The following is a 14,846-nucleotide window of genomic DNA, read 5'->3' as shown; positions in this document are numbered from 1 at the left end:
CGAAACACCACCTCCACGGCCTAAGACAAGGGTCTGGGTGGGAGTGTCTCTGTTCGCCAGATGCACGAGCTAAACTCCAGACTCTACTGAAAATAATTTATTTAGAAACGGAGTTTTGGCAAGGGAGGCAGAAGCGGCTCCTTTTCTCTGCCGCCGCTCACTCAGCCACCAACGCCGAGGAACGCGGAGGAGGAAAGCCTCCGCGGTGCTCGGCCGGGGCCGCACCGTCGCCACCAGGGGGCGCCCCGCGCCCGGTCCACGTGGCAGAGGTCGCGGCCTCGCGGCGCGGGGAGGAGCCGCACGCTACAGTGGCAGGACCCAGGCCGTCACTCCGAGCTCTCACCTTCCGGGCCGCTGTCCGGCGTGGGCGGAAGGAGGGGTCTCCGGCGGGAGCGCTTGACCCGTCGCGAGGGCAGCAGCAGCCTCCGCTTCAGCACAGCTGTGGGCCGGGCGCCGAGCAGTCAAGGGCGGGAGGGCAGAGAAGCCATGGGGGGCGACGCGAGATGGGCGGGGACCTCGGGTGGGGAGGGAACTCCTCACCAGCCACTGTGTCCTGGCTGTCCGCTGTGGGCCCCCAGTAGATGCTCTCCCCGCGTCGGAAGTTTCGGTGCAGCCGTGTGCAGAGCGTGGCCAGGGTGAGCAGCACCAGCAGGAAGGTCAGGGCCATGGCGGCCCAGGCGGCCTCTTCCGTGCGTGGGGTGGGGACCCGAGCTGCCCGTGGAGGCGCTGCCGCGCGGGGGGCCGGGGAAGCCTGACTTGAACAGACACAGCCCCCTGGGCTGTCTTGCCCGCTGGGCACATGAACCTCTGTCCTGGAGCTGGCATTGCCTCCAGGTGCCCCGGGCAGCAGGGAGGCAGTGGGTGCAGATGGGGCATTACTCTCCCTACCACGGATTCCCAGCATGGGCTGCTTGGCCTTCAAGCTCCCTGGGGAAGCAGAGGGAAACCTCAGGGCTGAGCGAGTCGGCTGGGGAACAAGGGCAGCCCGCAGCCTCCGCCTCTTGGCACCACTGGGAGAGGGCTGCCTGGGCCCTTGAGATGTCACCTCTGTGCCAGGGGGCCGCCAGGTCCGCAGAGCAAAGGCCAGAGCCAGGGCCTAAGAAGAGGGGAGACAGCAGTCACCCTGCTGCCCTCCTCAGAGAACCTGAGACCAACAAGCCTGCGCCCAGCACCTCTCACCTGCACACACCCTCTCCGGCACAGCCTCCCTCTACCCAGGGTTGGCATACAGGGAGGGGGCCCCAAAAGGCTGTCATGGTAGATCCATGCCGTCCTCTTCCTCTGCTTCCTCCTCCACCTCCTCATCAGCCAGTGGGCAGCCCAGGCTGGCTCTACCCAGGCCATCTCCAGCTCCAGCCCCCACGCAGTCAGCACCAGAGGCTATGAGAGGAGGTAACTGTTAGAGCTACGAGGAAGGTGGGGACAAGCAAGAGGAGCCCCTTGAATTTTCCTTTCCCTGCACATAGGGCCATAGCCTTCTACCAGGGACAGGCAAGCACCTTTCATCAGCTACATACCCGATCCTGCGTGAGGCTGGAGTCAGGGGCGAGGGAGGGGTTAGCCACACAAGCGTAGGCCAGGAGGGCAAGCTTGTGCTTCAGCCAGGGGTGGGCACAGGGGTGGTAGAGGAAGGTGACATCCTCAGCCTGGAGGAAAGGCACAGAGATATCAAAGCAGGCCCAGGGCCCTCCCAGAGAATCTCAAGTTCTCCCATCCAGGGGGACAGTTTAAAGGGACTCCCAGGATGGCCAGATGGCTCAGAAAAGGACAAAAGGCCCAGAAAAAGACAAAGGGCCCTGGGTACTGGCATGTACTCCCTCTTGCCTCTGAGTGTTCCTTTCACCCTTCCTCTCCATCAAGTGCCACCCCTCAAAGCTCACAGCATGCCTGGGTAACCCTGCCAGACTCAGACCATACTGGCCATATTTCTCTGCAGCTGTAAGAATGGCTCTACAGGTCCACAATCCAAGCCATAAGCATCCCCCAAATGAAGAACATTGATCCAATCTATACAGTTAATCTCCCAAAAACATCCAAAGACAGGCAGGCAGGCAGCAGGTGCATAATCTCAGGATGGAAAAACTCCATCAATCATTCATTATTCCTTTTTCTTTTTTTTTTTTTTTGAGATGGAGTCACCAGTTTAGAGTGCAGTGGCACCATCTCAACTCACTGCAACCTCTGAATCCTGGGTTCAAGTGACTCTTCTGCCTCAGCCTCCCAAGTAGCTGGGACTACAGGCATGTGCCACCACACCCAGCTAATTTTTGTATTTTTAGTATAGACGGGGTTTCACCATGTTGGCCAAGATGGTCTCGATCTCTTGATCCACTTGCCTCAGCCTCCCAAAGTGCTGGGATTACAGGCGTGAGCCACCACGCCCGGCCTTATTATTCTCTGACTGAGTTGACTTGATGCTCAGCGCTGTGCTAGATGCTGTGGGAGATGCCAAAGAACTCGTGGACTCTGCTTGCAGGGAATGTATAAGAAACTCAGGGAAACAACCAATGCAAATGAAAGAGCAAACTAACAAAACTTAGTGATTAGTTGTTAAATTATCATTCAGAGAAGGAGGGGAGGAATAAAGGCTGATGCCATCAGACAAGGTCTTGGGAGGAGCTGAGTCCTGCTGAGGCCTGGAAGACAGCTGGAGGCGGATGGCAGGAGGGGAGGAAGCTGCACACTCTGAGTCAGGATAGCCCGGGTGTGGAGAATAAACAGGAGAAAAAGGGACCGCAGCAGGGGTGAGGCTGGCACTCATTTATGTGGCAAGCAGACTGACACAACTGGAGAAGAGCCAAGGATTTGGAGAGGTCAGATGAAGCTTACTTAAGTAAGGCCTGAAAAGCCAGGCTGGAGAGTATGGCCACGATAAGGTGGGAAATAAGGAGCCATTGACGGTTTCTAACAGAGGAATGACTTCATGAAAGGGCGGTTTGAGGAAAGGAATTTGGTAGGTGGTGGGAGGCAACATCTCTTGGCCTGGAGCTATTACAGAGAATTTTTTTTTTATTAGGTATTTCAGGCCAGGCATGATGGCTCATGCCTGTAATCCCAGCACTTGGAGAGGCCGAGGTGGGCAGATCACCTGAGGTCAGGAGTTCGAGACTAGCCTGGACAACATGGTGAAACCCCGTCTCTACTAAAAATGCAAATATTTAGCTGGGTGTGGCAGCATGAGCCTGTAATCCCAGCTACTGGGGAGGCTGAGGCAGGAGAATTGCTTGAACCTGGAAGGCAGAGGTTGCAGTGAGGCCCACTGCACTCCAGCCTGGGCGATAGAGCGAGACTCCATCTCAAATAGTACTACTACTACTACTGCTAATAACAATAATAAAAGGTATTTCAAAGGAAAAATCAGAGGTGCTGCGATGAAGATTGAAGCCGCCGTGGAAGCTGAGCCCGCAGTGTGAAGCCTGGGAACCAGAGGCACGCTCCTTCCACGATGGCCGTGCTGGCACACATCCATCCTCGCCGCTCACACGCAGGGACAGAATACCCTCTCCTACAGAAAACTGGGGCCCACAAAGGAGACCTCCCGATGTCCCCCCAGGTAGCGGGAGCCTGGGCTTCTTCCAACTACTCTCAGAGCTCCACTCACAGCCAGCTACCCAACAGCATCCTGATAGGATCGCAGGCCTATGGCTCACGGTCCTTGGCCATCTGTACTGGGGCTGATCTGTCCTGGGCTTGGGGGTGGGGCGGAGAACTAAAGCCCTTGCCTCTGCCTGAGGGCAGTGGTAAGGAATGGTAAGGAATCGGAGGCCTTCTAGGAGCTCGGGTCTCCAGGCGTGGACACGAAAGGTGGGCCCTGCTTGTACTCACCTTCCCTGGGCTCACTCGTGTGGAGGTCACTCTTGGCGACACCTATACATGGGGAAAGAACAGAGCTTAGGGCAGTTGGGGGGAATCTGTGTGTATGTAATGGGGAGGGGACAGCAGGCCCCAAACACCAGGCTGGGATGCAGAGTTGGCGACTGAGGACGGGAGGAACCGGCAGAGGTCCCCAAAGATTGACTGTGGAGGGTGCAGCGAGAACGGAGCGGGACTGGGCTAGCCTTTCACAGCCCTCTCTCCCTGGGCCCTCCAGGGCTCCTACCTGCGGGGGAAGAGGCCACAGGCCCTCGGAACAATGCGCTCCCGCCTCCTCCGCCGGTCTAGCCACCACCTGTGGGTCCAAAGCGCAGAGCTGGGGCGCTGGACTCGGCGAGGCCCTGCCCTCTCCTTCCAGGCACAGCCCGCCAGCGGAAGAACTCCGCGTCCCCCTCGGCGCGCCACTCCTTCCAGGAGGAACTTTAGGCAAAGCGCTTTGCGCTCCCGGGCCGAAGCCTTCTCAGGAGGAGCTGATCACCTTACCTCGCTGGGACCCAGGAGCCTTGCTAGGGCGGCCAGAAAAAGCAGCTGGGGCGAAGGCGGAGGAGCCGCCATCCCACACCGCCCCGGGCCGGGCCAGCCGCCCAGCCAGCAAGGGAGCGCGCGCGTCCCGCCCCTCCGGCCCCAGCGCCCCCGCGCCGCCCGCGCGCCCGCGCGCCCGGTGGCCCCGGGCTCGCGCCCGCCTGCCCTAAGCTCGCGCCCGCCCCTCCCAAGACAGCAGGCCCCCGGCCTCGCCCCGCCCCTAGGTCCCCGCCCTGCCCCAATGCCCGCCCACAGCAGCCGAGCGTGCGCGCACGCGTCCTAAACCTGAAGCCGGAAAAGTTGGGTGAGTGAGCTGGGCCAGCGCTCCAGGCGCTGCAGGGCCGCGGGGACCCCGTCGCCTGGCCCGGGGATTCCTACCAGCGCGTCCCTGCAGCCTGCAGAACACATCTGCAGCGCCTGGATGGGATTGGGATCCCTGTGGACCGGGTGGCCCAAGCCGGGGAGACGGGTACGCTCCCCTGGCAAACCTGCTTCAGATTTTGTCTGTGTGACCTGCAGCGAGAAGAGGGGCTGAATTACTAAGTCAGGAGGAGCTGCTGAAGGGAGACGGTCCCACTTCTGAAGCTTTGACGTCGGCCCACCCCACTTTCACCGTCACAAATAGGGACCCCAGAGGAGCCTCGAGGGGTCTTCGCCCCCCAAACTCCTTAGACCCAGAAGCCCCGGGAGGTCGGAGCTGGCCGACGGGCTGCTGTGTTCCCCTCCTCCGCCGTCGCCCAGCGGTGGCCGGCGCGCGTCCAGAAAGAGATTGGTCGCCGCGAGGTGGGGAAGCCACAGGCCTCACCCCCAGGGGGGGCGCTGGCTGGCCCGCCCAGCAGCGGGGCGCTGGTTCTGGTCCCCTCTCCAGGATATGGGGGAAGAACACGGGTAGAGAGCGAGGGTCAAGATGGCCATCCCAAAGCTTGGAAACAACAAGAACGTGTTATGTCCGTGGTCTCCCATGCACCTCGGCTTACAAGGGGTTCCTTGTAGGTTGGAGGGGCATCCCTGTCTCAGGACGCCTGAGTGTGCTTTTCTCCAACTGACTCTCGGAGGCGTGGGGCTGCTGCTTCTGGGGAACTCCCTCCCGGGCAGCAGGTCTGGGGATTTCCTTCATGGGGAGCCCCGAGCTCGCGGGCACGGGTACAGGGACCAGGATTCCGTGGGACGCGCACTGATGCAGTCAGGGAAGTAGCAGTCTCTCGCCAGCGGCTCGGACGCCGCGCTCGCCCTCACTGGCCCAGCGCCGGACCCTGCCCGGCCTAGTAACTGCGGGGCTGCAGGGTCGGGCGGGGGAGACAAACGCCGAGTGCAGAGCGCGCGGCCGCCGCCCCACGCTGGCCCAGGAGTCGGCGCCCGAACCTCTCCCTTCTGCTTCTCTTCATCGGTCTCTGAGGGCGGAGCGCCCGGGGTCTGGCTAAAGACCCTGATGACACCCGGGTCCCCAAGCCTCGGCCTCCAGTCTCCCCACGCCTCTGGTCAGCACCGCTCTCCCCGGCTCGTGCCCTCCCTGCTCCCTTCCGGCTGCTAGCGCGCCCTCCCTCCCTGGTGACCCCGACTCCTCTCACTCTCTGCTCCCGCTTGTTGCAATCGCTGTACAAAGGGCCGAGGGCGGAGGTGGGGGGCGGGCGAGGGGAGTCGGGCCCGAACTGGCTGCCTCTGAGTAGCCGCGGCCAATCTAGAGCGCGCCCGCGCGGGAGGGCTCTGGGTAGCCGCCGCCTGCAGGCGGAGCCGCAGGCAGAGCGCGGAGCTCTCCAAGTAGACGGCCGGACCACCCGCTGCCAGCCACACGCTGCGGGCTGCCCGCCACCCGCCGCCCGCCGGGGCTCTCTGGCCTCGCCATGCCGCCGTGGAGCGCCGCCCTCGCGCTCATCTTGGCGATGCTCGCCCTGCTCTGCCTGCTCCGCCCGCGGCTCCGGAGCCCCTGGGGGCGCACCGTCGGAGAGAAAACCCTGCCGGGGGCCCAAAACCGAGATGACGAGGAGGAGGCAGACGGCGGAGGCCCCGCGGACCAGTTCAGCGACGGGCGCGAGCCACTGCCGGGCGGGTGTAGCCTTGTCTGCAAGCCGTCGGCGCTGGCCCAGTGCCTGCTGCGCGCCCTGCGGCGCTCGGCGGCGCTGGAGCCCGGCCCGCGCTCCTGGCTCTCCGGGCCCCACCTGCAGACCCTCTGCCACTTCGTCCTGCCCGTGGCGCCCGGGCCTGAGCTCGCCCGGGAGTACCTGCAGTTGGCGGACGATGGGCTGGTGGCCCTGGACTGGGTGGTGGGACCTTGTGTTCGGGGCCGCCGGATCACCAGCGCCGGGGGCCTTCCCGCGGTGCTTCTGGTGATCCCCAATGCCTGGGGTCGCCTCACCCGCAACGTGCTCGGCCTCTGCTTGCTCGCCCTTGAGCGCGGCTACTACCCGGTTATCTTCCATCGCCGCGGCCACCACGGCTGCCCGCTGGTCAGCCCCCGGCTGCAGCCCTTCGGGGACCCGTCCGACCTCAAGGAGGCGGTCACTTACATCCGCTTCCGACACCCGGCGGCGCCGCTGTTCTTGGTGAGCGAGGGCTCGGGCTCGGCGTTGCTACTGTCCTACTTGGGCGAGTGCGGCTCCTCTAGCTACGTGACAGGCGCCGCCTGCATCTCTCCCGTGCTGCGCTGCCGCGAGTGGTTCGAGGCCGGCCTTCCCTGGCCCTACGAGCGGGGCTTTCTGCTCCATCAGAAGATCGCCCTCAGCAGGTGGGTAACGGAGGCCGCAGACCGGCATGGTAGGAATAGAGGGCCTGAGCTGGCTGAGAAACAGAAACAGCTCTGCATAGCATTAGAACAAACAGGTATGGGCCAGTTTGGGCAAAGTTCTCTGAACACATCTTCCAAAGCCGTCCAAACCCTGTAGTCTAGGCAACACAGGGGAAGCAGGTTTAAAGGTCATCGATGGACCTAGCTAGTATCACTGTGCTAGAGCGGGGGACTCCTGCCTCGGCCCCTTGTCTCATCTCAGCCTCGGTATCTTAGCAACTTAAGTACCTGGCCCACGACAGCAGAGATACCTGACATTTACCACTTAGCCCGCAGCTTGACAACACAGCAAACAGCACCCTGGAAGCAATTGCAAACGATTATCTGCCCAGAATGTTTACTCACAGTCTATGAGCCTGGAGGTGGCAGGAATCAGAAAAAATGGTGGCATTTGAGGCCAGGTGCAAGTGCTCCCACCTGTAATCCCAGCACTTTGGGAGGCCAAGGCAGGAGGATCGCTTTAGCCCAAGAGTTTGAGACCAGCTTGGGTAACATAGGGAGACCCGTCTCTACAAAAATTTATGTTTTTAAATAGCTGGGTGTGATGGCATGCACCTCTGGTCCCAGCTACTCAGGAGATTGAAGTGGGAGGATCACCCAACCCCAGAAGTTTGAGGCTGCAGAGAGCCTTGGTCAGGCCACTGTACTCCAGCCTGGGTGACAGAGCAAGACCCTGTCTCAAAATGTGTGTGTGTGTGTGTGTGTGTGTGTGTGTGTGCGCGCGCGCGCGCGCATACTGGCATTTATTAAATTTTTTTTTTAATTTTTTTTAGTAGAGATGGGGTTTCCCGATGTTGGCCAGGCTGTTCTGGAACGCCTAACCTCAAGTGATCCGCCCACCCAGCTTCCCAAAGTGTTAGGACTATAGGCGTGAGCCACCATGCCCAACTAATTTATTAAAATTGTTTAGACCTGTCAACTGTTTTACACATTTCTACATATGTGCTCAATATTTAATACAAAAAGTAATATTTAAACAGAATTTTTAAAAAATCTCCAAAAGAAGAACAGTTTACCACCAGGGTGACAGGTGACACTTTTCCACTGAGAAGGCCCATTTGACATTGCCAGCCTATACTCTGGCTTTCTTAGGAGATGGTAGAATGAGGTCGACAACATTATGGCAACAGGGTGGTGTAGCAGAAAGCCCTGGGATATGGAGTCAGATTCACTTAGATTCAAATCCAGAATTTCCAGCAAGTTAGCCAATCCGCTTAGAGCTTCACTTCTCTCTTCAAATACATTTGTTAATAACCATCTCCCAAGATAGTTAGAAAACAAAAAGTAGGTGCCGGGCACGGTGGCTCACACCTGTAATTTCAACACTTTGGGAGGCTGAGGCAGGTGGATCACTTGAGATCAGGAGTTCAAGACCAGCCTGGCCAACATGGTGAAACCCCATCTCTACCTGTAAAAATACAAAAAGATTAGCTGGGCGTGGTGGTGGGCACCTATAATCCAAGCTACTGGGGAGGCTGAGGCAGAAGAATTGCTTAAACCCAGGAGGCAGAAATTTCAGTGAGCCAAGATCACGCCACTGCACTCCAGCCCGGGCAATAGAGCAAGACTCCGTCTCAAAAAAAAAAGAGAAAACAAAAGTAGGTGCCTGCCACCGAGTAGGTGCTCAGGAAATGGTGGCAATTGTGTTCTCTTTCTTTCCTTGCCTCATTTTGCATCCTGTTCTGAGAAGGTCAAACTCTGAGCTCAACAACAGCCTGATGCACTGCCATGGCAACCCAGAGGCGCTGGCGCCTTTCAGGGGCAAGGTGCCCTCATTGGCTTAATTGCCATAGTTTCCATGCCAAATGATCTCCACCAGCACTAACCTGGGCACTAGCCACAGGCAGAGTGAAGAATTGAAGAGAAATGCTGCATGTTTAGGAGCTGTCCTTCTCATGAAAGTTCAGCTATGAAAACTCAGGGCAAGTGGATTTTTGTTGTTGTGTTTGTTTGTGTGTGTCTGTGTGTTTTTTGTTTTTTCCCCAAGACAGAGTCTTGCTCTGTCACCCAGGTGGATTGCAGTGTCGTGATCTCAGCTCACTGCAGCCTTCCCAGATTGAAGCAATTCTCCTGCCTCAACCTCCCGAGTACCTGGAATTATAGGCACCTACCTCCACGCCTGACTAATTTTTGTATTTTTTAAGTAGAGATGGGGTTTCACCATGTTGCCAGGCTGGTCTTGAACTCCTGACCTCATGATCCTCTTGCCTTGGCCTCCCAAAGTGCTGGGGTTACTTGCATAAGCCACCATGCCTGTTTGTGTGTTTTTTGAGAGGGAGCTTTGCTGTCACCCAGGCTGGAGTGCAGTGGCACGATCTCAGCTCACTGCAACCTCCGCCTTCCAGGTTCCAGTGATTCTCCTGCCTCAGTCTCCCAAGTAGCTGGGACAACAGACATGCACCACCATTCCCAACTAATTTTTGTATTTTTAGTAGAAACGGGATTTCACCATGTTGGCCAGGCTGGTCTTGAACCCCTGACTTCAAGTGATTGGCCTGCCTCTGACTCCCAAAGTGCTAGGATTACAGGTGTGAGCAATCATGCCCAGCCGCTTGTTTGTTTGAGGCAGGATCTGACTCTGTCGTCCAGGCTGCAGTGCAGTGGGATCACCACTCATTACAGCCTAGAGTTTCCGGGCTCAGGTGATATTCCCAGCCTGCCTCTGGCTTTCTTAGGAGATGGCAGAATGAGGTCAACAACATATGGCAACAGTGTGGTGTAGCAGATAGACCTGGGATGTGGGGGTCAGACCCCCACCTCAGCCTCCCAAGTAGCTGAGATTATAAGCACATGCCACCATGCCTGGCTAACTCTTGTATTTTTTGTAAAGATGGAATTGTGCCATGTTGTCTAGGCTCATCTTGAACTCCTGAAATCAAGGGATCCACCCGCCTTGGCCTCCCAAAGTGCTAGGTTTATGGATGTGAGCCACTGTCCTTGGTCAGAGATGAACATCTAATTTCAACTCTCTGAGGCTGGATTGAGCTACTCAAAAGATGGAGCTGCCCAACCAGGCGTCCTTGTCGGGATGCCAAGCCCTCTCCAGGGGCCTGGAAACAGCAAAGATGTTCCCTGTTAACCCAAAGCAGTTGCTCTCAGGCCCCCATTTGGGAACCCAGTAAATTAATAACAGCCCCAGTTGCTTCCTCTGCCAGGCAGCACACTCTCTAGGAATATCTGCCCCAGGTATACCTGATTAACAGCACACTCGTGTGATTACCAGGACAGGATGTTAGTTTAAAAAACAAAAATAATGGCCGAGGCCAGTGGCTCACACCTATAATCTCAGCACTTTGGGAGGCCAAGGCAGGCGAATCACCTGAGGTCAGGAGTTTGAGACCAGCCTGGCCAACATGGTGAAACCCCGTCTCTACTAAAAACACAAAAATCAGCCAGGCATGGCAGTGCGTGCCTGTAATCCCAGCTACTTGGGAGGCTGAGGCAGGAGAATCACTTGAACCCAGGAGGCGGAGGTTGCAGTGAGCTGAGATCACGCCACTGCACTCTAGCCTGGCAACAGAGCAAAGCTCCATCTCAAAAAAATAAACAAAAATAAAAACAATGAATGCAATCTAAAGTAAAACGTGAATGATTAGCAGAGGTGTCACCTGCTGCTTTGGATAGTCTAAGCCAGTAAGTTCTTCTAGGAGCAGTTCAGGAGGTTACAGTTCATAGCAAGTTCTCCACAGAGGGCCAGAAGTTGAGGTTAGGAGATCTGTCAGCAGCTGTGAAATCAAATGCTGCCCCTAGGGCACGTAGGCAGGTGCAGTGATGGTATGAATGACAGGCCTGGTGGGCACTGTCTCACGAGGGAGGAGCCCATTGTTGTGCTGAGAAATGCCCACCCACGTGGCTGCATCTTCCCACTTCCCTAGAGAAGCCAGACACCTGCATTTCGTGTGAAATCCTCTAATTTTATTATTTTATATTATTTTATTTTTTGAAACAGGGTCTCTGTCACCCAGGCTGGAGTGCAATGGTGCAATCCCAGACTCAAGCAATCCTCCCACCTCAGCCTCCCGAGTAGCTAGGGTCACAGGCTTGAGCCACCATGCCAGGCTAATTTTTATTTTTTATTTTTTATTTTAAGAAATGGGGTTTCACCATGTTGCCCAGGCTGGTCTCGAACTCCTGGGCTCAAGCGATCCTCCCACTTTGGCCTTCCAAAGTGTTGGGATTACAAGTGAGAGCCACCGCACCCAGCCTTATCTCCTGGTTTTAAATGACGGCCATGAAATGAAATTTTTTCAAAGCCCTAAATGGCCAAAGAAAACCTCTGCGGTTAGGATCTGGCCTGCCGGCTGTCTCTGTCTCGTCTGCTGTCACCTGATGTTCTCATTCTTCCCTCTCTTTCCCACCTTCCCCACTCAACGTCTCGATGTCAGGTATGCCACAGCCCTGGAGGACACCGTGGACACTAGCAGACTGTTCAGGAGCCGTTCCCTTCGAGAGTTTGAGGAGGCTCTCTTCTGCCACACCAAAAGCTTCCCCATCAGCTGGGATACCTACTGGGACCGCAACGACCCCCTCCGGGATGTGGATGAGGCGGCCGTGCCTGTGCTGTGTATCTGCAGTGCTGACGACCCCGTATGTGGACCTCCAGACCACACTCTGACAACTGAACTCTTTCACAGCAACCCCTACTTTTTCCTCCTGCTCAGTCACCACGGAGGCCACTGTGGCTTCCTGCGTCAGGAGCCCTTGCCAGCCTGGAGCCATGAGGTCATCTTGGAGTCCTTTCGGGCCTTGACTGAGTTCTTCCGAACAGAGGAGAGGATGAAAGGGCTGAGTAGGCGCAGAGCTTCCTTTCTTGGGGGCCGCCGTCGCGGGGGAGCCTTGCAGAGGCGGGAAGCCTCTTCCTCCTCCAACCTGGAGGAGATCTTTAGCTGGAAGCGATCATACACAAGGTGAGAGACCTGGCCGGAGAACCCATAAGTCCTGCAAAGAAAAACAGCTGGGCAAGCGGGGAGTCCTGGAAAGATGAGGCAGACTGAACGGAGGGAGCGCCAGCTCTTTTCTCCTCATTCAGTCCTCTCCTAAACCGGTGCCTGGAAAGAGATGGGACGTCCAGCGAACCTGCGCTCACTTCACCCTCAGTAGAACTCCCGTCTGGGCTTGCTCAACACATCCCTACTCATCTGGTCATCAGTGGGGTGTTCCCGTACTGTCTCCTGTCACTGACATCACAAGCCAAAGGACAGCACTGTTTCAGGCCATGGACTCAGGAGAAAATGTCCTCTTACTGGCAGTGGCTAGAGGGATGAGGCATTTCTGTTGTCATAAGGCAGTGACCCCGATTCTCCACTCGATGTCATTAGGACAGGATGTGTCTCAGCCCCACTTCCCTCATTTGCTGTGTGGTTGTGGCGCTCTGCTCTGACCGAATGTTCAGCAATTGCAGAAGCAGGCTCGCGTGTGTGAGAAGGGCGGCAGAGGCAGTGGGGCTTGCTCGGTGAGGGCTGAGCAGGTAGAGAATGTGAATGCCCATCTCAAGGAATGCGAAGGTCCAATCTCTCAGAGGAGTTCTGCAAGTCTCAGCTGGGAATGGGGCTCCATTCTGCAAGTCTCAGCTGGGAATGGGGCTCCATTCTACAAGTCTCAGCTGGGAATGGGGCTCCGTTCTGCAAGTCTCAGCTGGGAATGGGGCTCCGTTCTGCAAGTCTCAGCTGGGAATGGGGCTCCGTTCTGCAAGTCTCAGCTGAGAATGGGGCTCCATTCTATAAGTCTCAGCTGATTTGGGCCCTCTAGCCTCCCCGGAGAGGTCCCAAGGGTATTTTAGAACGAGGAAGTGCTCCCATGCAGGGTTGGAGAGCTTTACTAGACCGTGGTTCAAGGAGTCGGAATCTTGGCCACCCTACATGCTCCCTCTGGCACCATTTCAGGGCGTGACTCCAGAGAGCTGCAGCCAGAGCTGTTCATCTCCTGAGATGTGGACTTTCTCCAAGTAAGTGAAAAGTACAAACTCGTAACTTCAGTGTTTTCTGCTTAGTTGCTCTGTTTTCTAAAGCTGCTACTGGCCTCTCCCCTTTCCAGAGCGAGGAGACACATGTGGGACCAGAGGAAACAAAACACCAAGAGGTTGACTAGAGCTGACCAGTGATTTACGAGTATTTCATATTACCATGCCTTGTCTGTTCAATTATTCATAAAGCCATCTCTGTAAAGGCAGAAAAGCTTCCTCTTAGATCTGGCCACTCAGCAGCTAAGTGGGTATTTGGTTTTATGAGGAATAATGCCGAAAACTAGAGATAGTATATCAGCGATAAGACATACAGGTTGATCTAAATATTCCTGGTTTGGATTAGGCCATTAAGATTTTTTGGCAATAGGACATGTTTCCATGTGTTACTAAGGTTCAAGACCCTTGCCCAGAGTTTTATTTTAATTGTCATTGAGAAAGAGGGCTCCTGTTCTGACCTCACAACAGCAAAGCAGTTGTAAAGAAGAGAGCTGTTTATACCAAAGACTTTCACATCCCAAGACTTGGTATAAGGTATTCCTGAGGCCATGATTTCAGGTTTGGATAATCTTGCCCCAGCCTTGTTCTTCTAGCTAAAATCAGAAGAAACTCTGAAATAACTCCAAGAATCTGTACTGAAATGTAGACGGCACTTGATTGTCTAAGACACATTATCCTGTTGTGAAAAATTCTCTCTCTCCTCCCCACTTCTTGTTTATCTTCCTCCACATTCCTCATCTGGCGTTCTTTTGCCATTTCTAAGCAAGAGAAATAAAAAGGAACTGAAATTAAAGAAGCTATTCTATTGCCGGTGAACAACAGCCTTGGTGAAAGGCTTGGGGAGGGAGAATTACTGCCATCTGGCCATCCCCTGGCACCGGCTGCCTCCCGCATCTGGTACAGGGGGAATTTCAGTTAATTAGGGTCCTGCAGTCCAGTTGCCCTGCAAAGTGGGAAGCAGCCTAGTGGTTTTTAAACTCTAAGGCTTAAAGCATCCCTAAGGGTGAAAATCTATAGTTTCTCTAGAAACTATCCAGTTACCACAGGACTCTGATTCTTCGAGAGAATAGCTTTTGGAGAAATAGTGGTTGGTTTTCCTTTCCCTTTTGATAGGAAAGGAAGTTTTCCAGGGAGGGAAATGGATAAACTTTGTTACAGTCAGAAGAATGGCAGAACAGCCCCGGTTCAGATTCCATTAATTCCTTTGAACCCTGAACTCCAATGACCTGAACCTTAAAGTATTTTTCTTCCATGGTCCTTGTGCCAGATGCACCCACTGCATATCCCAAAAACCTCTCATCTTCCCATTACTACTTGAATACTAGGGTCAAAATGCCCATTTTTTGCTGAGAAAGTGTAGTTTCTGTTCAAGCAGGAAAGGTTTGGTTAACCCTGCCCTTTAGCCTAATGATTCAAGAATCACACAGATGAATTCCTGCTTTGGTAAATAGCTAACTGTGTGAAGCCAGCTAGAGAAGCCCCAGGCACACTGTTCTGAGAGGGTGTCTACTGATTACCAGCTTGGCCACAGACACCCCTAACCAGGCAGCGCTGAAGGCATTAAGAAGCAGATGGCCAGATAGAACAGCAAAGTGGGACTATCTGGGGCCAAAAGCCTTCCAAGCTGAGAGCCTCGGGCTGACAGCAGCCTGGGCTGAGGGCCTCAAGCAGATTCTGACCCATGTAGTTATTCTCACTGGACAGGTGATT

At 55.7% G+C, this 14,846-nt stretch overlaps 2 protein-coding genes across 5 annotated transcripts; one reads left to right on the top strand and one right to left on the bottom strand.

Annotated features, from left to right (window-relative positions):
• Positions 1-82: 82 nt before the first annotated feature.
• TP53I13 (tumor protein p53 inducible protein 13) lies at positions 83-5,212 on the bottom strand. Of its 4 annotated transcripts, XM_037743325.1 has the most exons (8): positions 5,121-5,212; positions 4,681-4,908; positions 4,100-4,168; positions 3,826-3,867; positions 1,518-1,646; positions 1,180-1,380; positions 541-1,096; positions 83-439 (listed from the first exon to the last, which is right to left on the bottom strand). In XM_037743325.1, exons 2-8 carry the CDS (start codon positions 4,801-4,803, stop codon positions 327-329), a joined length of 1,233 nt encoding a protein of 410 aa, XP_037599253.1. In that variant the 5' UTR covers positions 4,804-4,908; positions 5,121-5,212; the 3' UTR covers positions 83-326. The 4 variants fall into 4 exon arrangements, with proteins under 4 accessions (XP_037599253.1, XP_017397676.1, XP_017397677.1 ...); XM_017542187.2 differs by lacking the exons at positions 4,681-4,908; positions 5,121-5,212 and adding an exon at positions 4,357-4,519; XM_017542188.1 differs by lacking the exon at positions 1,518-1,646 and having other exon boundaries at positions 4,681-5,212.
• Positions 5,213-6,152: 940 nt separating this feature from the next.
• On the top strand, positions 6,153-12,749 carry ABHD15 (abhydrolase domain containing 15). Its single transcript, XM_017542185.2, has 2 exons — positions 6,153-7,117; positions 11,563-12,749. The coding sequence occupies exons 1-2, from the start codon at positions 6,237-6,239 to the stop codon at positions 12,086-12,088; spliced, it is 1,407 nt and encodes a 468-aa protein (XP_017397674.1). The 5' UTR covers positions 6,153-6,236; the 3' UTR covers positions 12,089-12,749.
• The last annotated feature ends 2,097 nt before the right edge of the window (positions 12,750-14,846 follow it).

Source organism: Cebus imitator, unplaced genomic scaffold (assembly GCF_001604975.1).
Source record: "Cebus imitator isolate Cc_AM_T3 unplaced genomic scaffold, Cebus_imitator-1.0 Scaffold140, whole genome shotgun sequence".
Classification (NCBI taxonomy): Eukaryota; Metazoa; Chordata; class Mammalia; order Primates; family Cebidae; genus Cebus; species Cebus imitator.
This window is presented reverse-complemented; position numbering and strand designations above follow the sequence as displayed.

Coding starts and splice junctions, on each gene's coding strand:
- TP53I13 (XM_037743325.1), bottom strand. CDS start 4,803: ATGTGTTCTGCAGGCTGCAGGGACGCGCTGGTAGGAATCCCCGGGCCA. Junction 1,647..3,825: donor CACGAGTGAGCCCAGGGAAG/GTGAGTACAAGC, acceptor CCTTTCCTCCAG/GCTGAGGATGTCACCTTCCT. Junction 1,097..1,179: donor GCCGGAGAGGGTGTGTGCAG/GTGAGAGGTGCT, acceptor CCCTCTTCTTAG/GCCCTGGCTCTGGCCTTTGC.
- ABHD15 (XM_017542185.2), top strand. CDS start 6,237: ATGCCGCCGTGGAGCGCCGCCCTCGCGCTCATCTTGGCGATGCTCGCC. Junction 7,118..11,562: donor CAGAAGATCGCCCTCAGCAG/GTGGGTAACGGA, acceptor TCTCGATGTCAG/GTATGCCACAGCCCTGGAGG.